Source organism: Pelophylax lessonae, assembly GCF_965119305.1.
Source record: "Pelophylax lessonae genome assembly, chromosome: 7".
Lineage (NCBI taxonomy): Eukaryota > Metazoa > Chordata > Amphibia > Anura > Ranidae > Pelophylax > Pelophylax lessonae.
This window is the reverse complement of record NC_138774.1, coordinates 118,107,872-118,127,193: the sequence shown is the minus strand read 5'-3', so window position 1 is coordinate 118,127,193 and position 19,322 is coordinate 118,107,872. Positions and strand designations below refer to the sequence as shown.

At 39.4% G+C, this 19,322-nt stretch overlaps 1 protein-coding gene across 1 annotated transcript in view; it reads left to right on the top strand.

The window, feature by feature from the left end:
* HS6ST2 (heparan sulfate 6-O-sulfotransferase 2) overlaps positions 1–18,884 on the top strand; it is a 516,965-nt gene extending 498,081 nt beyond the window's left edge. Inside the window, exon 2 of the mRNA XM_082264445.1 lies at positions 17,710–18,884. Within this exon, the coding sequence (XP_082120571.1) occupies positions 17,710–18,406 (697 nt within the window). The 3' untranslated portion in view covers positions 18,407–18,884. The remainder of the gene's footprint in view (positions 1–17,709) is intronic.
* The last annotated feature ends 438 nt before the right edge of the window (positions 18,885–19,322 follow it).

Here is a 19,322-nt window from a genome sequence, read left to right as displayed (position 1 = left end):
TTTAACTGATCACACTAAGTAGGAGAGCACAGCATAGTCAGTTCTCTAGCTATATGTACTCTACTCCAGTGATCAGACTTGTCCTGACATGCCCCCTCTGCACAGCCATTCACTGGGAAGCTTAGTGTACTGCTTCTTCTCCTCCCCCCAGCTCCCAAGAACAGAGAGAATGTGATAACTTATTAAAAATGGAAAAAAGGTATGTATCCCATTAGATTGTAAGCTCTTCTGAGCAGGGCCCTCTAAATCCTCTTGTATTTTATTGTATTGTATATGTACTGTCTCCCTCTAATATTGTAAAGCGCTGCGTAAATTGCTGGCGCTATAGAAATCCTTAATAATAATAATGTATGTTTTTTTTATCTAACAAAAAAGTTTCGCCTTTCATTTCAATTGGAAAATGAATGGGTTGTTTTACAAGTTGATCCTTTACAATTACTTTAAGGAGTCCTCACAGCAGGTAGGGGAAAAGCAGAATTTGGCCCACGGTTCCAAAATATTTTGGAACTTTTTCATAGTTTTGGTCTGTATGGCCATGATTTATTTTTGGAAAACATGACCTAAGAGACACAAAACTTGACTTTTGCAAGGCGTAATGTAGAGAACTTCCAGACCCTAGTTATAACCCTTTCATCTTCAATCAAAATAAGGGTAATCACCTTAAATTGGGAGTTGGTACAGACTTTTTATTTTTGTTAAGGAGAGCTTAATATGGATCTTTATGAAACAAAGCATCAGTGTGTGTATATAGCATTTTGTAGACGCTGCTCCAGAATGGTTTGAGCTGCTGATACCCTGTGTGTGTGCTCTTTTAGACTGATTTGCAGATTTATATTAACAGAATACTTAACTGCTAAACCTTTGCGTATCAGCACTGCTTGAACTGAGAAGAAGAGGAGCAGACCTCAGAAAACTTGTCACAAAGAAAAAAAAAAACCTGTTAGTGCAAATAAAACATGTATCACAGATAGAACTCAGCTGTGTTTCAAATAAACGTGTTTCCTCTAATAATACTATTATGGACATATAGCTAAAGATAAACTCTGCAGAAAAAAAAAAACATTTCTCTTCTGTACCCCACATATACTTTATATTTGCAATCCTTTTAAAAGCTTTTGTCTGGCTGCCCTGTTTTTCCATAGTATTTTATGTTTGACACTAAGATCATTTGAATTGAGAAGGCCATAAATTTCTGCTGAAAGCGGAGCCTCCAAGTTGACATACAGTAATGGGTAAGGAGGGGAGAGGACATCTCCTGGTCAGGTCATGTCTCCTATAGCTCAGAAGACTCCTGTGGTCTATAGACTATAAATCTAAAGTGTTGCCTTCTACTGCATAGTGTCTGATGCTTACGGAGGCGTCTACTATAACCTTCCTATTTTGTGTATGCTGACTTATGGCTGGAATACACGGGCCGATTATCGCCCGATCATTCGACCACCAACTTATGAAAAAGTGTTCCTTGGTCGAAAACGTTGCCAACATACACAGGCCGAATATCGCCCGACCGTTTGACCGCCGACCATTGAAACAGTGCATGCGTGATGATGTTCTACAGATTTTAAATGAACGACCTTAACACCAACGTATAGAATATCGTTCGTTCACAAAGGAGACGACAGAATTTTTTCGTTTTTTTCAAACAGGATTTTTCGTTCACAATATCGATATCGGTCACTGATGGCTGGGCATTAACGAGTAGAATATCCGGCCAATAGTCAGTCAGCCTGCAGATACCAAAAAAAAAAAAAAAGAATAATTACTACATTTATGTAGTCCAGTCAACCATAGCAATTTATCAGGTTTAGTCTTACAAAAGCCAAAATATGATAGATGGATTCACAACTGTTACCTAACAGGGAGATTTTTAACTTTTTCAAACTTCCTATGTACAAATACTTGCTTAGGTTATGTTAGGTATTTCCTGATTTCTTTACTTACAAGTTTTATAATAAAAATTTTTTATTTTTTTTAGGTCCATAAAATAAAGGGAAAACTTAATATTTTAAAAACCCTCCTGACTACTTTCTGTAGACTAACAGCAGACTCAATATACAGAGTTAATAGTGTTGCTCATGACCGATATCACCTGCCATTTTCATACTACAGGTTGGAAAATAAACTGAAAGGCATCAAACTGATATTTTTTGGTAAAATTGGTGCTTTTCTTTATTTTAGTTCCACATTTTTCACTGTAATATAAACTTTGGCATGTTTTAAAATCCTTAAGAATTGTGTCTTGGAAACATAAATTATTTTCTGAATTTCGTATGCATCCAAATGTGGTGCAGTTTTTACCAGAACAAGAAGTGAGGGGAAATCTTCCAGCTGTGACACTGGTTCCAGTGACAGCTGCCTATCCCCCTTACAGGGAGATTTCCTAAAATGGGTGGAGTGTAGGGCCTGCATGGTTATTTTCTCTAGAAATTATTGCTTCTATACCTAACTAAATCCCATGTATAAATTGTATTTTCCATACATTTTGGCCATTTAATAGGCCAGTTTCTGCTAGTAAGCATCCTAGAGCTATGTTAATGTTTGCTGGTCTTGCAGCAATTATGCTTCTTTTAAGTGGGGTACACACTGTAAGAAAATCGGGCGAACGATCGTCCCATTTTCCTTGTTGTTTTACGATGAACGAAAATTCGTATGAAAATTCCCGTACGACAAAGGCTTTTTTTTGTTGTTGATTGTTTCTGAACATGCACAGTCTCTCTTTTCTAATTTTTCTTGAACAAAAATTGTACAAAAACGGTACACGATGAATGAAAATTGTTTGTTTTTTCCCGTACTAGAAACATTTTGGAGTTTGTCCCTTCAAGAATTTTTGGATGAAAATTCAGAATCAGCTGTAAAAAGTTCTGTACACTCTATACGAAAACCGTACGAAAATTCCTTGGACGAAAATGTTTGCCCAATTTTCTTATAGTGTGTACGAGCCTTTAGAATCCCAGAATAAATCAGCTGTTTTTAAATCAGGATCGCCTCTGAATACACCTGGACTATTAACTGACGTGTTCCGGCCCTCTGTAAATGGTTTGTTTGGGGAGAATTCTCATTTATCTGTGTACAATAAGTGATGCTTCCCTCTGTGTGGAAACACCCACTTATTGATTTTTTTGAAACCTCACTCTACTTTTATTCAATGAGATGGTAAGTAAATATTCAGCCAGGATTCTATGTTTCTTCTCTGAGTACATTAGTAACCCGCTCAGCTTTTTAAAATCAAAACATTTGCATTCCAACTGGGCCATTTTATTTTCCACTAGGTCTGCGATACAGAGATCACATTTCTCTAACCTTTCAGTGGCAATGTGACTCCTCCATTTTATTTAAAGAACAGGTATTTTATTTCTATCCCTTTCCAATAAATAGCCATTGTCTCACTTTATCCCTCATGAAAATCAATGGGTGAAGCAGTAGACAATGAATTTCACCATTTAGGTCTGTGTACATTGTGATAATAGAAAAATGAACAGCGCTAATCCCTGTGGACCTTACTTAGTGTACAAACATCTCCTAATTTTACAAATGTACTCCTCTCCCAATGTGAAATATATTCAATAAATATTACTGCATTCATATAAATTAAAGTGCTAGTTCAATTTACTGTGCAATGCACAATCTTCACATAAATGTGCAAAGATACCAGGTAAAAAAAATTATGCAAAAAATAAAGTCCATATATTTCATGAAGGAAGTAACAATTTTAAAAAAAGGCAAAAAAGGAGAGAAAAAGATGAAAAAAAAGGGAACAAAAAGTAAAAAGTCCCAAAGACCATTTGTTATTGTGCTCTTAAACGTGATGTGACCCCCAAGTGTAATTCATCACCGATATCACTAGGTAAACACACTAGAGCAAATTGCTGATCAGATTATAAACCGGCTACTGCGCATTCAACCAAAAACAAAATCCACTCCACGACTGCTGATTCCACTCCAAGTAGCAATTAAACAGTAGAAGCTCCCATATATTCCAGAATCACATGGAGGAAGATAAAAAAGAGAAAACTCCCTCGTCTAAAATATTATTTTACAGTAAAACCTTAGATTGAGAGTAACTTAGTCTGAGAATGTTTTGCAAGAAAAGCTTTTTTTTTTTTTTTCTATAAATTTTGACTTGATAAACAAGCGATGTCTTGATATACAAGTAGTGTCACGTCACAACTGAGTATAAAAGAGAAGAGAGGTGCCTCTAAGTGTAGCAATATGGTTACATTTAATAAAGGTACAACATTTAGCAACTAACATGGTTGATGAATAAAAAAGGCACATCTAAGTATGTAGGCATCCGCTGTCCACATAGACCATTTTCCAGACCGCCGACTCTCACCGCCATTGACCTTATCCCTTCCACGCTGCACTCCACGAGTGCTTCAAGCATCGCTTTCAGATTGCTCTACTGCAGGGTAGTCTTCGCGGTCATAATTGCAGACTGACAGCAGAGAGTGGCGGCAGTGTGGAGGATGGTCTATGTGGACAGCTTTACCCCGATGCCTGCATACTTAGATGTTCCTGTTTTAATCAACCATGGGAGTTGCTAAATGTTGAACCTTCATTAAGTGTAACCATATTGCTACACTTAGAGACACCTCTCTTCTTTTCTATACTCTGTAACTCCTGCTGGATTTTGCTTCTAATCCACTTGTGGAGGCTCCCATTTGTGGACATTTTATGGTTACACAACCTATCACATTGCTATAATCTTTTTATATGGACTATAAACTGAAGGACTTATGAATAAATGGTTGTGGAATGAATCATCTGAGTTTCCATTATTTCTTATGGGGAAATTCGCTTTAATATAACAGTGCTTTGGATTACAAAAATGTTTCCAGAACGAATTATGCTCGCAATCCAAGCTTTTACTGTATTTAATAAGTAAAAAAGCCACTCACATATCGAGGTGTCTCCATCAACATGAGTATGTACAGCCTAATTTTATAGCCAAATTGTCTCTGGCCGCAGTTTCGAGCCACACTCACGATTTCAGCGTGCGTGGTGACGACAGCGTCCTGATGTGTACATTGGTATAAATAAATGCACTGTTTACCGCAGCCTTTTTCAACCAGTGTGGCTTCTTCACAAATTGTCCAAAAATTGTCAACAAGCCAGAGAGTGGCTCAAGTTTGCCTTTTTATCACACAAAGCCCCAGCTTTTTTATTGTGCAGCATTACAACCTCGGGCACTATGTGGGCCAGCCACTGGCATCCTAACAACCAATGAAGGCAAACGTTTTTTTTTCACCTAAATGCACTTCCTGCATTAACCACTTGCCCACCACCCATTGCAGTTTTACTCGGCTGCGCAAAACCACATAGGGGTACGTCGATTGCGGGATTGCCGCTGGGGGCGAGCGCGCACCCCCACTAGGCAGTGGGGATGCCGATCCTCAGGACTGGCGGCGGCGATTGCTGCCGGGCACCCGCGATTGCTTCCCGATGAGAGAGGACGGTCAGCTGTTGTAAACACAGCTGACGTTGTTCTCTCTGAAATGATCAAAGAGCGCCTGTGATCCTTCTATATAGGATCACAAGTCTCTATGATCATTTTACAAGTCCTTCCCCCCACAGTTAGAAAACACTTCCCTAGAATCACAATTAACCCTTTGATCACCCCTAGGTTAACCCCTTCCCTGCCAGTGTCATTATTACAGTAACAATGCATTACTGTAGTAATGTCACTGGTCCCCCCAAAAGTGTCAAAAATGTCAGGTGTCTGATCTGTCCGCCGCAATGTCACAGTCCTGCTAAAAATTGCAGATCATTGCTATTACTAGTAAAAAAAAATAAAAATGACATAAATCTTTCCCCTAGTTTGTAGACGCGATAACTTTTGCGCAAACCAATCAAAATACCCTTATTGAGATTTTTTTTCACCAAAAATATGTAGCAGAATATAAATTGGCCTGAAAGGGTGAAAAATTTAGCATTTAAATTTTTTTTTGGGGAATGTTATATAGCAAAATGTGAAATATATTGGGTTTTTATTTTCAGAATTGTCGCTATTTTTTTGTTTATAGCGCAAAAAATAAAAATTGCACAGGTGCTCAAATACCACCAAAAGAAAGCTCTATTTGTGGGGATAAAAGGCGTCAATTTTATTTCGGTACAGTGTCGCACGACCGCGCAATTATCAGTTAAAGTAACTCAGTGCAGAATCGCAAAAATGGCCTGGTCATTAATGGGGGAAAATCCTTCCGGTTCAGAAGTGGTTAAGGTAAAAAAAAAAAGAAAGTGACATTAAGGAAGGAAGAAGCAGGAGGAAATAAATGATTAAAGTTCATCTGTGTATAGTTAACCATGGTTCAACAACAGAAAAATAAGCAAACGGCAAGAGTTGTTATAGTATTCAGATACATAAATACATATTTTTCCATCGCCAGACATCTAACACAATTGAGTGCTGTGATAACACCAACACAATTTCTTGTTCCAGACTCTTATATCTTGGCCTTTTTATTGTTTGGATGTTCATGTCCATCCCATCAATATGTGATCATCTTTGCAGTGGTTGGGTTTACTAATAAGCGTTATATATAATATCACCTACAATACATCTCGAATCTCTAGGCAAAGAGTAGCAGCCTAAAGCAACCAATCAGAAATCATCTTTCACTGATCATGCAACTAAAGATAACGTATACTGCAAACTCTGTAGTAGCAATAAGTCACTACAGAACAATTTGTTGTACTTTCTTAGTATAAAGTATACACCCTATACTGTGCTATGGAGAAGGCAGCTCAGCCATAAGGGATAGTTAAGTATATTTCATCCAAGCCTCTTCACAAACACAGATTAAGGCAGAACACTGCCCTTTGGCAACAGTAGAAGTGTATCCTCTCCCCATCCTTCAAAGTAGATGTTAGAAGAAATCTGCCAAAGTGGGGGGGGGGGATTCCTTTTTTTAGACAAGTGTCCCGGGAACGGGTGTTTCCATTGTGAAATGTCCCTTCACCTTTTGTTCTGAGGACAACTCTAAAATGTAGTTTTTTCCTCACTTTCTTTCTAGATGGTCACCAGTACAGGAGTTAATCTCCCTGTTGGGAACCCCAATAGCAATAAAAATGTGAAAACAGGTATAAACCTTCCCCACTTCATAACTAAGTAATGTTTTTGGCAAATATTCACTTTAAGGCAACATTGACAAGACCCCGACTTCCTAAAAGTGTATTCTCTCTTGTGAAGTGACATTGGGTGCACAACTTTGACTAACTGCCCTACCCATTTGGTTTACTGCAGAAGTATGAAGATTGTAGCTGGGCCCCCTGAACATCCTTTGGGCTCCTGTCTAGGTTTCCTATTGGATAATCCCGATTGTCATGTCAACAGAATTCCTGTTGTCACGTCTTTTTGTCACATGCCTTCTCAGTGGTCTGGTCAAGCATCATGTTCATGTATACTAAAGCCCTGTACGCACGCACCGATTGCTGGCCGACCAATCGGCCGTCTTTTGTCCAGTGTTGTTTTGTTGGTTGAAATGTGCTCTAGACTGCACGCGGATTTTGTCGGCTAACAACAACCAACTGCAGAAGTGATGTCATGTGATGGTTAACTTTCCGTGGGTTTTTTCTTCTCTGAGCATGCCCAGTCTTGCTCATCTGCTTTTTGTTGGCCGAAATCTGTACTGACTGAGGAACAATCAGCCGTTCTGGTGTTGGCCAACGAAAATTTTATACCCCTTCTGTTTTTTTTTTTCTTTGAAATAACATGAACTAAAAAAAGTACATCAACATTTTCACCATTTCTAACAATGGGGTGCATATCTTGTTCAGAACCATATGTCAGCCAATTGAATGAATAATTCCATACTATTGCTATTGCGTAATAAACTCAGTAATGTTTTGTGCCATAGGTTAATGGAACTTACACTGTATGAAGCAGAGCTTGGAACGCTTACAAACATTCTACTGCGAAAAATTAATATAATGGGTTCATTTGTGCTTGATTCACAGCTGAGATGTGACATCTAGTGGGGATTTTAGAAAGATGGATTGCGATTTAGCATTAACAAATCATTATTATTGCAGCACGCTGTTATTATCTGGGGTTTTCACACACAATAGGTGGAGAATTATTAGTATTGTTTTTTGTGCAATTACAGTAAGTGCAATAACAATTAAGTTGTATATCATAAATGTGTTGTTCTGGAGGGAACTAGAGAAGATTTCATATTACGTAACTTATAACTCTGCAGTGACCCGAGGCTTTATAATAAACTTTAAAATCTTTCAGCTGCTGGCTGAATAAGCATTTAGTTATCTTAGCTGTTTATTAGGCAGCTGTATGCTGTTGAAAGACTGTGGGGATGCAGAGCTTCTGCTTAGGTCCATGATGCGTTTGTACTGAGACTTCTTCACTGCAGTGGTCCTGTGATGACTCCTATATAGATATGGCTGTGTGTACACTAATGTAAGGAAGTCTTAAAGCGGTTGTATCCCCTGTTAAAAAAAAACCTGCAGGACAATGGCATAATGTGCTAGTATTCATCGCATTCTAGCACATTATGAAATACTTACCTTAGAATGAAGCCCCCACATGGTCGCCCAGACACTGCTGAGGGAGCTGACATGTTCCCTTGGCATCTCTTCCGGGTTCTGCGGCTCCGGCGTGATGACGTCACTCCCGCGCAAGGAGCCGGCAAGGAGCTCTGAAGGTCTGGCAAAATACGCTGGACATTCAGAGCTCATGCGCTGCTGGTACCAGCGGCTGCATGCAGGGTGAATATCTCCTAAACCGTGCAGGTTTGGGAGATATTAATTTCACCTACAGGTAAGCCTTTTCACAGTAAAAATTAAAAAGCAGAGTATACTACCACTTTAAGGAGGGCAGATGTATTGTCTGTATGGGGGTGGGGGATGCCAATGCAATAAGAGGACAAACAGAATCACCATATTGGCATGATGGTATATGAAGTCCTGTTTAGGAACCTAAGCAATATGTGGTGTAGACAGCTTCCATTGTTGATCTTCCAGCACTGTTGCTTAGCTTTCATTGACTATAAAAGTATACCCATGTAAACATTTGCTCATGCGTTTTCCTTACAACTCAATAAGCCTTGTCCCAGTAAAGATACAGACAGCAATTAAAATCTGACAAAGGTTCTAACACTTTCCCCACTCTATTCCATATTTTAAAATGTTTTGGTTTGAATTTAAGTTCCCATTAGAGAGACTTAGCACCTCTTTCTGAACCAGTGACACAACAGGAAGTGAAGGGAAACCTCACCAAAAGAGAGCAATTAACCTCCATAGCGGTATTCCCAAGTGTGGCTCGGGGTGAAATTTCAGAGCCATTAGCGGTAATCCCGAGCCATCACTGGATACAGTAAGAGAGGGTACTCACCTTGTCCCCGGGATTCAGCAATGTATCCCAGCAGTGTGCGGCGGCCGGATCTTCCTCCCGATGCTCTGTGCCCCGGCTTCTGTCTCCTGCGACGTGACGCTCGCAGGGGGGTGGAACCAGCGGCAAATTCAAATAGCAAAACACACCAAACACACTGATTACATAACAAAATAAAATAAATTCACATTAGTTTGTCCCCCAATAAAACTTGCCTCCTAATTATTTGACTATAAATCTGCATTCATAAAAATAAAAAAAATGTATAAAACTTGCCTCCTAATTATTTGACTTTAAATGTATGATATTTAATCAAAATAACATAGCCATATAAACCGCCTGACTAGCATAAATATAAAAGAAGCTGGTCCTCACGAAAAATCTCTTACAGACTCTAACACCCATATGGAGACTTCACAGATTCTAGCACCCATTTGGAGAATTCACAGACTCTAGCACCCATATGTAGACTTCACAGATTCTAGCACCCATATGGAGAATTCACAGACTCTTCACAGATTCTAGCACCCATATGGAGAATTCACAGACTCTTCACAGACTCTAGCACCCATATGGAGACTTCACAGGCTCTAGCACCCATATGGAGACTTCAGACTCTAGCACCCATATGGAGAATTCACAGACTCTAGCACCCATATGGAGAATTCACAGACTCTAGCACCCATATGGAGAATTCACAGACTCTAGCACCCATATGTAGACTTCACAGATTCTAGCACCCATATGGAGAATTCACAGACTCTTCACAGACTCTAGCACCCATATGGAGAATTCACAGACTCTTCACAGACTCTAGCACCCATATGGAGACTTCACAGATTCTAGCACCCATATGGAGACTTCACAGACTCTAGCACCCATATGGAGACTTCACAGATTCTAGCACCCATATGGAGACTTCACAGACTCTAGCACCCATTTGGAGACTTCACAGACTCAAGCACCCATATGGAGACTTCACAGACTCTTCACAGACTCTAGCATCCATATGGAGAATTCACAGACTCTTCACAGACTCTAGCACCCATATGGAGACTTCACAGACTCTAGCACCCATATGGAGACTTCACAGACTCTAGCACCCATATGGAGGCTCCAATAGTATATGTGTGTGCAAAACCTTACCATATAAGAACATGCTGCAATGGGAATAGAAAGAGATACCATCGACTACAAATACCGTCATAGTACTGTGTATTGGTGCATTGTTGTGTGACTACTTCCATAGAACTCGGCCAACATTCATTGGCAAAAAAAACAAAGGTTATTTACTTTATCAGGATCTGAATGTCTACAGGGTAGAAACCAAATGTATTAATTGGGTAAAAGTCACTAGCCACAGTATTCTGGTCTCTGTTCTACATGTTAACATATCCTTCACACATTAGACAATCAGCATGTCCAATCTAAATATAATAGACCTCCATATGTATCCAATTTCTTGCTGTCAATCCTAGAGGGGCAGGGTTAAAAAATTGACATCCTCACAGAGACCAGTAGAGGGAGCAGAAATGTCATTTCTGGTCAATCTTAGGCTGGCCATACAGGATACAATTTTCTTACAATTTTCTGATCAATTTTCTTGAAATTTACCTTAAACTATGTAGTACAAAGGCCTGCCTAATTAGATACAAGTGAAAGTGTTGTTTAGCTTTGACCTCATATTACGTGGTTTGTGGTAAATCTAACAGAAAGTGTACAACAAAAGTTGAACATGTATGGCCAGCCTTAAAGTGGTTCTAAAGGCAGAAGGTTTTTTATCTTAATGCATTCTATAAAAAAACTTCTATGTGCAGCAACCCCCCTAATACTTACCTGAGCTCCATCTCAATCCAGCGATGTTGCAAGAGACTCTCCCTCCTGACTATCTGAGACACAGCAGCGGGCACCATTGGCTCCCGCTGCTGTCAATAATATTTAGTGAGTGAATAAGGAGATAGAGGGAGCAGGGCTGAACCACGGCTGGATGGACACACAGAGCAGCGGCTTGGCTCTGGTGCCCCCATAGCAAGCTGTTTGCTGTGGGGGCACACAGCAGGGGGGAGGAGCCAGGAGTACCAGCAAGGGACTTGAGAAGAGGAGGATCTGGGTTGCTCTGTGCAAAACCATTACACAGAGGAGGTAAGTATAACATGTTTGGTATTTTAACCAGAAAAACCCAAAACTTTAATATCACTTTAAATTACAACCCCACGCTGATATAACAAAAATGTATACCTAAAGCATTATTCAGAGAGAAAAACAAAGGATGCAACTATGTGAAAAAGTACTTTGAATGTCATCTCTATGAAAATTTAATTAAAAAAAAAAAGTCTTATTCACAAACAGAAATGTATTATAATGAAGTCATGTTTTGCATGGATTTAATTGTTGAAAGGCTTATTTTTCCATAGAAGTTTTTGGCATGTGTGTGCTGGATCTGAAGCCTCTTAGGTCCTAGTGATATAGAGACTGGTGGATTTCTAGTGTTGTTATAGGAGTTAGGCTGCTGCTGAAACCAGGAGCACCAAAAAGACGAATCAATAAGATGGTTAGGTGCAAGTGATTGTCGTTTAATATTTTGTTATTTGAAAGCCAATGTGTTTTGGGGGGAGTAACAGAACCTCCCTTCTTCAGGAATTGGATGTGGGTATTAACTCAGCAGAGAAGTAGAAAGCTACTATAGCTAATGCTCAGTGTCTGGATTTCGGTTAGTTAAGTCTTGATCTAGTGGAAAGTGGAGGCAGCAGTCCAGTGCGCAGCACCTTTTTGAATTTACCTGAAGCATTTTGCCTTTCAATTAATTATAAATAATCATTTGCGCTTAAATCTTTCATTTGTTTATCTTTTTGGTGCTCCTTTTTCTTATTTTGCTGTCATTTTCATCTCCACCCTAAACAGCACATTTTCATGTTCCCTCTCCCTGAACTGCACTGTAATCTCCAGCCTGAAGCTAATGGCGATTTATGGGGTAATAACCAAGGTGCTAACCATTGTGTATTAACTTTTCCAAAATACTTAAAAATCCATAAAATAATACAAAGGCGGAAAAAAAAACTTTTAATAGATTCATCTGATCTTTGAGAAAATGTCTTTAATAAATTGGAAATTATATTTTTGAACATAGAAAAAAATTATAAATAAAGCACAGTAATAAGAATCCTGTCTGTATTTTATGAATTTGTAAATCGAGCCTAATGGGTGGAAATAGAATTGCTCTGCTACAAGTGTGTACATACCATAGTTCTGCTGAAAAAAAAAGGAAAAACCTTCATATACAAGCCCCAGTTTACATACAACTCTGATTTAGTAGATGGATCTTTAGCCATCTGGAGCATTATAGGCCCCGAGCAGTGGCAGAATATAGAATTCTAATTTGGGAAAATAATATAATGAAGTCTCCTATTAAATGAAAAACTGTTTATTGCTTCTTTACTATCATTTATTTTTTTCCTTAATGCAGTCTATATCTAAATATATCTAAAGCTGCTAGTTCATCTAACACTCCCCTCCAACAAGACTGACAATGCTGCCATACAAAGGTGCTCCCTGTGTTCCTTCATCCAGAGTGGGGGCACTTTAATACAGGAGATGTGTTACTGGTTGGATCACCAGATAAACACAGAAGGAAAAAAATCTGAAGAAAAAAAAAATGAATGCAGCCACCACATCTAAGGATTAATAAGAAGCAATACATTACCTTTTTGGGTTTAGGTTTAATACCGCTTTAAATAAGAGCAAAATAAAATTATATTTTGATTTATTGTGGAACATACTGTAGGTGTCTTAGATCAGTGTTTCTCAACTCCTGTCCTCAGGGCACACTAACAGGCCAGATTTTGAGTATTATGTTGGGGAGATGCAGACTAGAATACTGCAATCACTGAGCAGCAAATGATATCACCTGGGATGTATTTCAGTTTTCTTGCAAACCTGGCCTGTTAGTGGGCCCCGAGGACCGGAGTTGAGAAACACTGTCTTAGATACTAGCAGCATTGGGGCATTCCTGCACACCTTTGCTTACCCCATCTCATTCCTATTCATTATTTATAACAAAAAATGAAACGAGCTACAGGAAGAGTGGGGTCCTTTATAATAGCCACCACGGGTGTGCAAACCCAGGAACTGAAATGCAGAGATCTCACCTACAAAAACTCCAAGTAAATGCCAGATTTCTCTTCTGAATCAGTCTTGGGTGGACTGACCCTTTAAATAAGGGGTCTTAAACTGGTGGCCCTCCAGTTGTTGCAGAACTACAATTCCCATGAGGCATTGCAAGGCTGACAGTTACAAGCATGACTCCCATAGGCAGAGGCGTGATGGGACTTGTAGTTCCACAACAGCTGGAGGGCCGCCAGTTTGAGACCCCTTCTTTAAACCAATAATAGATCATATTAATAGACAGTTTAGTGACAAGCATTGTTTCCTTTCAGTGCTGGGATATGGGGTTCAGTTTTCACCAAGTACCCCTGTTTCATGGACTTCCCGCGATTGTGTGGATTTCCTTTGGGGCACTGTCACAAAACAGAATACACTGCTTTGTTGGTGCCCGGTTTGGAGATTGTGTGCGTCTGTATGACAGTGGATGATAGCAGTTCCAGCTTAAGAGCATTATAGGCCCCCGAGCAATGCTGGGCACTGGGGGCCTGCTTACACAATCACCCACGAGAATAAAAATGCAAATTATCGATAAGATGAACACACACATGGATGGGAGTCAGACATGGTTGTCCTGTGTGTGCCTGTTCCCGTGGAGGCGGACAGGCATTTCTGCAGTTGTGGGCTCCCCCTCCATGGCCCAAGATGCCTAAAAGCAGCGGAGGGCAGACAGGCACGTGCCACCTGCTAAGTTTGGCTGTGGGATGCACACGGTAGTCGGGACTAATGCTTATCTTGGGCTGGGTCATTGGGCAGGTAGGGCCCCCTGGGCAAGTGGGGCCTCCGGGCAACTGCCCAGCGTGCCCATGCGGTAAGACGGCCCTGGATGATAGTGGCAAGGCTAACATAACTGTTTCTGTGTACTCGGTTAGGTGCTGTAGAATTTGTTAGTGCTATATAAGTAAATAAATAAAAAATTGCACAGCAGCATTTTAGAGTTATTTCAAGTAACCCGAACCACCATCAATGCAAATGAGCGAATCAGGAAACTATTTGGCATGAAATTTTAGCTGATCCCGATGATGCTGCAATTAAAGCTATATGTGTTTTGTCAGCAGTCTGCAATTTATACATCCAGGCAAACCCTTGCAATAGATAATGCCTTTTTATGGCGTGTGAAGGTTGGATGGTTTTGGGCAGGGCCTCATTGTTAAAGATTAATGATGCAAGGAGTCTCACTAATGCTGTTAGACATTGCATGGTGTGGTGTTCCAGTTATATCTCACTAAACCTATCTAGCATTTCTAATAAAAACTGAATGTGCTTATCCTGCACAAAGAGCCACTCAATATTGTACTGCATAGGTGAACAGATTGTAAATTAAAATTTAATTCAGAGTGGACTGGGGACATCTAGTGGTAAAAGTTAGGAAGTACACATTTTGGTTTTTGTATAAAAATGTCATATCCGAGTATTAGCTCTTGCTGGATTAAATTCACACTAGGCTCCTCATACTGCATTATCATAAACATAATTTCATTTTGCTACATTTTGATCAAAAAATATACATATTCTGAAGATAGCTGCATACAGCTGATTACATCTAGACTTGCTTGCATGTATAACAATATGAGATGAAAGAATAATAGGGAATATGAATTTTAATTTAGTTTTATATATCGGTGCACTTCTCTATAAAAAACTGGATTATGAGACAAGAATTCTGCTGTGTTTAGCCAACGTGTCTGGCTGCCACTATTTATTATTCATTGTGCTGTCTGCAGAGTAAGCTCAGCTGTATGCAGAATTTTGCTCAAAGGATGAATGGACATAAACTAGAACATTGCTAATTATTGTTATAGGCATGTATAAACACATTGGTTGTAAGTAAGTGCTTTCAAGACATGAGCAGAATAAATATGGTCAGTGAATTCCGGTACATTAGGCTTATACACAAAGCTACATTCTATAAAGCTTATTATAAGATATATTGCAGGTATAATATGATTTAAATATGATATATGATGTACAGTTCTAGAGCCTGCGAGTTAAGCCTATTAGCCATCAGGTACTTATGTATGTATGTTTGTATGTATGTTCTTTTAGACCTGACAAAGCAGGAAAGAAGGGGGATATGATTACTTCAGGCCTAAGGTTCTAAAAATTATTTGAATAAGAGATTGTGGGGTTGATTTACTTTCAATGGTTTGTATTGAATTTTTTCAATACAACAAAGAAAAAGGAGAAATCGAACATAACATACACATTGTTCCAAGCAGTGAAATACAACAACTTCAACAGGTACAAAGAGCATTAAACTGTAACAAGCGAGATTGCCATATATAAACATGGGTTCATCATATGGAGATTATGACTTGTCAATAGCCAACCCACAAGGGCTATACACATTGCAAGGAAGAAAGAGCAGGCTTAGTAAGTGAGCAGTACCATCCTAGCCACGGTTGCCACAAGGAGAGGGACTTTTGGTAATTCCCTCTACTGGAGGCAAACATCAACTCATATGTACTATGGGTATGAACCAGGTCCAAGACATCTTGAACAGAAGGGGGATGTAAACCTTTCCAGTTTCTGGCGATAGTCAACCTGGCCGCCAAGAGCACATGGGTAATGATATGCCTAGAGTTGGGTGATTATTTCTCTATCGTGAGATTCAACAGGGCTAGGGCTGGGGAGGGTGCTATGGTAATGTTTGTGATTTCCCCTAGTCTGTCAAATATATCAAGACAGTAGCGGCGTAGGAGTGGGCAGTCCCAAAGGATATGGAATATGTCACCTGTGTGGCCGCATTGTCTCCAGCAAAGTGGGGAGGAGGATTTGTAGAATGTAGCCAGTTTGGAGGGCCTTAAGTGCCAACGGAGGGTAATCTTGATCGTTTGTTCCCAAAGCGCTGAGCACTTGGTGTGTTTGTAGGCTTGATGGAGTGCCGTTTGCCATTGGCCTGATTTACTATAGGCTGTTCACTTTGCAATGGAAATTGCACCTTGCAAGGAGATTTTCTCCAAAGAATACTTATTCATGTGCAATGAAACAAAAAAATGTCAAAGTATTTTTTCTTGCACGTGATTGAATGATGGAAGTCAGCAGAGCTTCACCTCATTCACTAAGCTCTGCAAAGTTTGCAAAGTAAACAATCGATTTCCCTTCACAAAGTCAACCTCGATGTGTGTTTAGTTTCAGGGCCTACAACATTCCAAGTAGTACGGAGAACTAAAGTAAGAATCTAACAGTTCTTAATAATGTTTTAAATCAATATGGCAGTGGAGAGCGACCTAGAAAGGCTGTCTGCTCCAAGGTCCATGATGGCTGCTGTCAGTAGGAGATTTTCAGAAGTTAGGCAACAACAGTGATCACTTTTGGGCATTGAAGACCTGGTGCTTGACTTATCTGAGCAGATGTAAATAAACACTTTAAAGTCATTATAGATGCCAGTTTTCTTTCATTTTAGTTTAATAATGCTCTGGTTACTGTGCAGTGTAATACAAAATGTACCCAAGGCGTGATCATTAATAAATAGTTATCTGCAGTACCCAATGGTACAATCTTGAAAGCTTCCAACTTTACAATGGCCATGTGCCATAAAGTAAAAAATGAGTTGAATATAGTTTGACTATTTAGATAGACAAACATTATTTCACTTTCTTATTTGCTTCTTTGTATAGATGTTTAAAGGACACATTCACTAATTATCTAAAACCTGATCACATAAACGTAAATGGGAAGCACCCGTACTGCAGGAGAAGCATCACATATTAGTCTATAAGTGGTTTGACTTTAAGTTCTGTGCAGACTTCTGGGACAGTGAGTGCACCAATTATAAGAGCTAGGGGATGAGGATTCTGAAAGCCTGTCTGTGGCTGAAAATATGGTAAATGTGAATTTTTTTACATTTTTTCAAAAATCAGATCTAGCCAATACAATCCAAGGCCACACTCCAGTCAGAATTGAAAACGAAAATGAAGATGTAGTCAAAGAGTACCTGCTCAAATATCAGTTGTACATCCAGAAATAAATAACTGTGTTTTACCAGTCCACCCTTGCCAAGGCGTTAAACTTTTCAGTTTTGCAAATCTAGTGAATAAATCTTTCTAGTACACTCCTAGATCCCATAGGAAACTTCAATTTACCTCCTTTAACTGTAACTTTGTTTGTATATTTGCCCTGACTGTGTTGATGATGATCATTATTTATCAAAGATAGCACTTATCTCAGGTATCCAAATTAAGTATTCGTTTCTTTATGTTTTACAGGAACTTCTACTACATAACCATCCTCCGTGATCCTGTTTCTCGATATCTAAGTGAATGGAGACATGTCCAGAGAGGAGCGACCTGGAAGGCTTCTCTCCATGTATGTGATGGAAGATCCCCAACCTCAGATGAGTTGCCTAGCTGTTACACTGGAGATGATTGGTCAGGCTGTTCCTTGAAGGAGTTTATGGATTGCCCCTATAATTTAGCCAATAACAGACAAGTTCGTATGTTGGCTGATTTGAGCTTGGTAGGATGCTATAACCTATCTGTGATGGCAGAGGAGCAGCGAAACAAGGTTCTTCTTGACAGCGCCAAGGAAAACCTCAAGCGCATGGCTTTTTTTGGTCTGACGGAATTCCAGAGGAAGACCCAATATCTTTTCGAAAAGACTTTCAACATGAACTTCATCTCTCCTTTCACTCAGTTCAACAGCACGAGGGCGTCAAGTGTGGAAATAGACGACCTGACACAGAAACGTATAGAAACATTGAATTTTCTAGACATGGAGTTATATGAATATGCAAAAGACCTTTTCTTACAAAGATATCAATTTATGAGACAAAAAGAACACCAGGAAGCAAGACGGAAGCGCCAGGAACAACGGAAAATCTTGCGAGCAAAACATGCAAATCACAAACTGGATATGGATAACTCAACTGCTGATTATATAGGGAATGTAGAGAAATGGCGGTAGTAGATTTCATAGTCTGTCTACTACTAGAACTGTACAATAAACCTAAAACTGGAGATACAATTAGGCAATGACCTATTCCAAATGATTTAAGCTTCGTATACATTTGAAGCCGAAGATGTTTATCAGTTGCCTTTGCAAATGCCTTTGCATTAATTATTGTAATTAAACTGTACATGGGAGTTAGTTGTGTGACTTAGTTCAAAAGATTGAAGAGCAATTGATAGTCAATTAGTAGACCTGATTATCAAAGAAATGCAGAATCCAGTTTGCTGTATGGCGTTATCCAGAACAATTCATCAAAACTATGTTCCATATTTGCTTTTGTTGTAGCGCATAAGTTCCCATTTTAAATATTGTATGACTGAAAAATCTTCAATTGATCAATTTCCAATTAGTCAGAGACATGGTTTAGCAGGGGGCCGATATAACATTTATGCAATCTTATTTCCTGAATAATTGATACGTGGTAACTGGATGGTTGGCTGTGCTACTTTTTGAAAGCAACAAATGGGTTTAAAGCAACGTCATTAAACAGTTTGTTTTTTCTTAATTAAAGCTGTACCTAGAAATAAAATTGTAAATGCTTGCCTTTCCTACCACCCACTGCTCTAAACGTTCTGATCAGGAAGACTCACTGGCTGACATCTATGAAGAAATCAACACTTCTAGGAATGTCAAACTTTGTGTCCCTGCAGTAGTCAATAGTTCCTTCTTCAAGCCCAGTGTTATTACAGGACACCATCGTGATGTAGAGGTCAGTGGGAGGAACCACTGAGCACTGCAGGGGACACAGGAGAACAACACTCCAGGAAGTGTTGGTTTCTGCACAGACCGGATCCTCTTGATCACAGTGACTTTTGTCAACACTGGTGAGGTAAATATTTCTCTTTTTCTTTATAGGTACAGTTTGAAATAA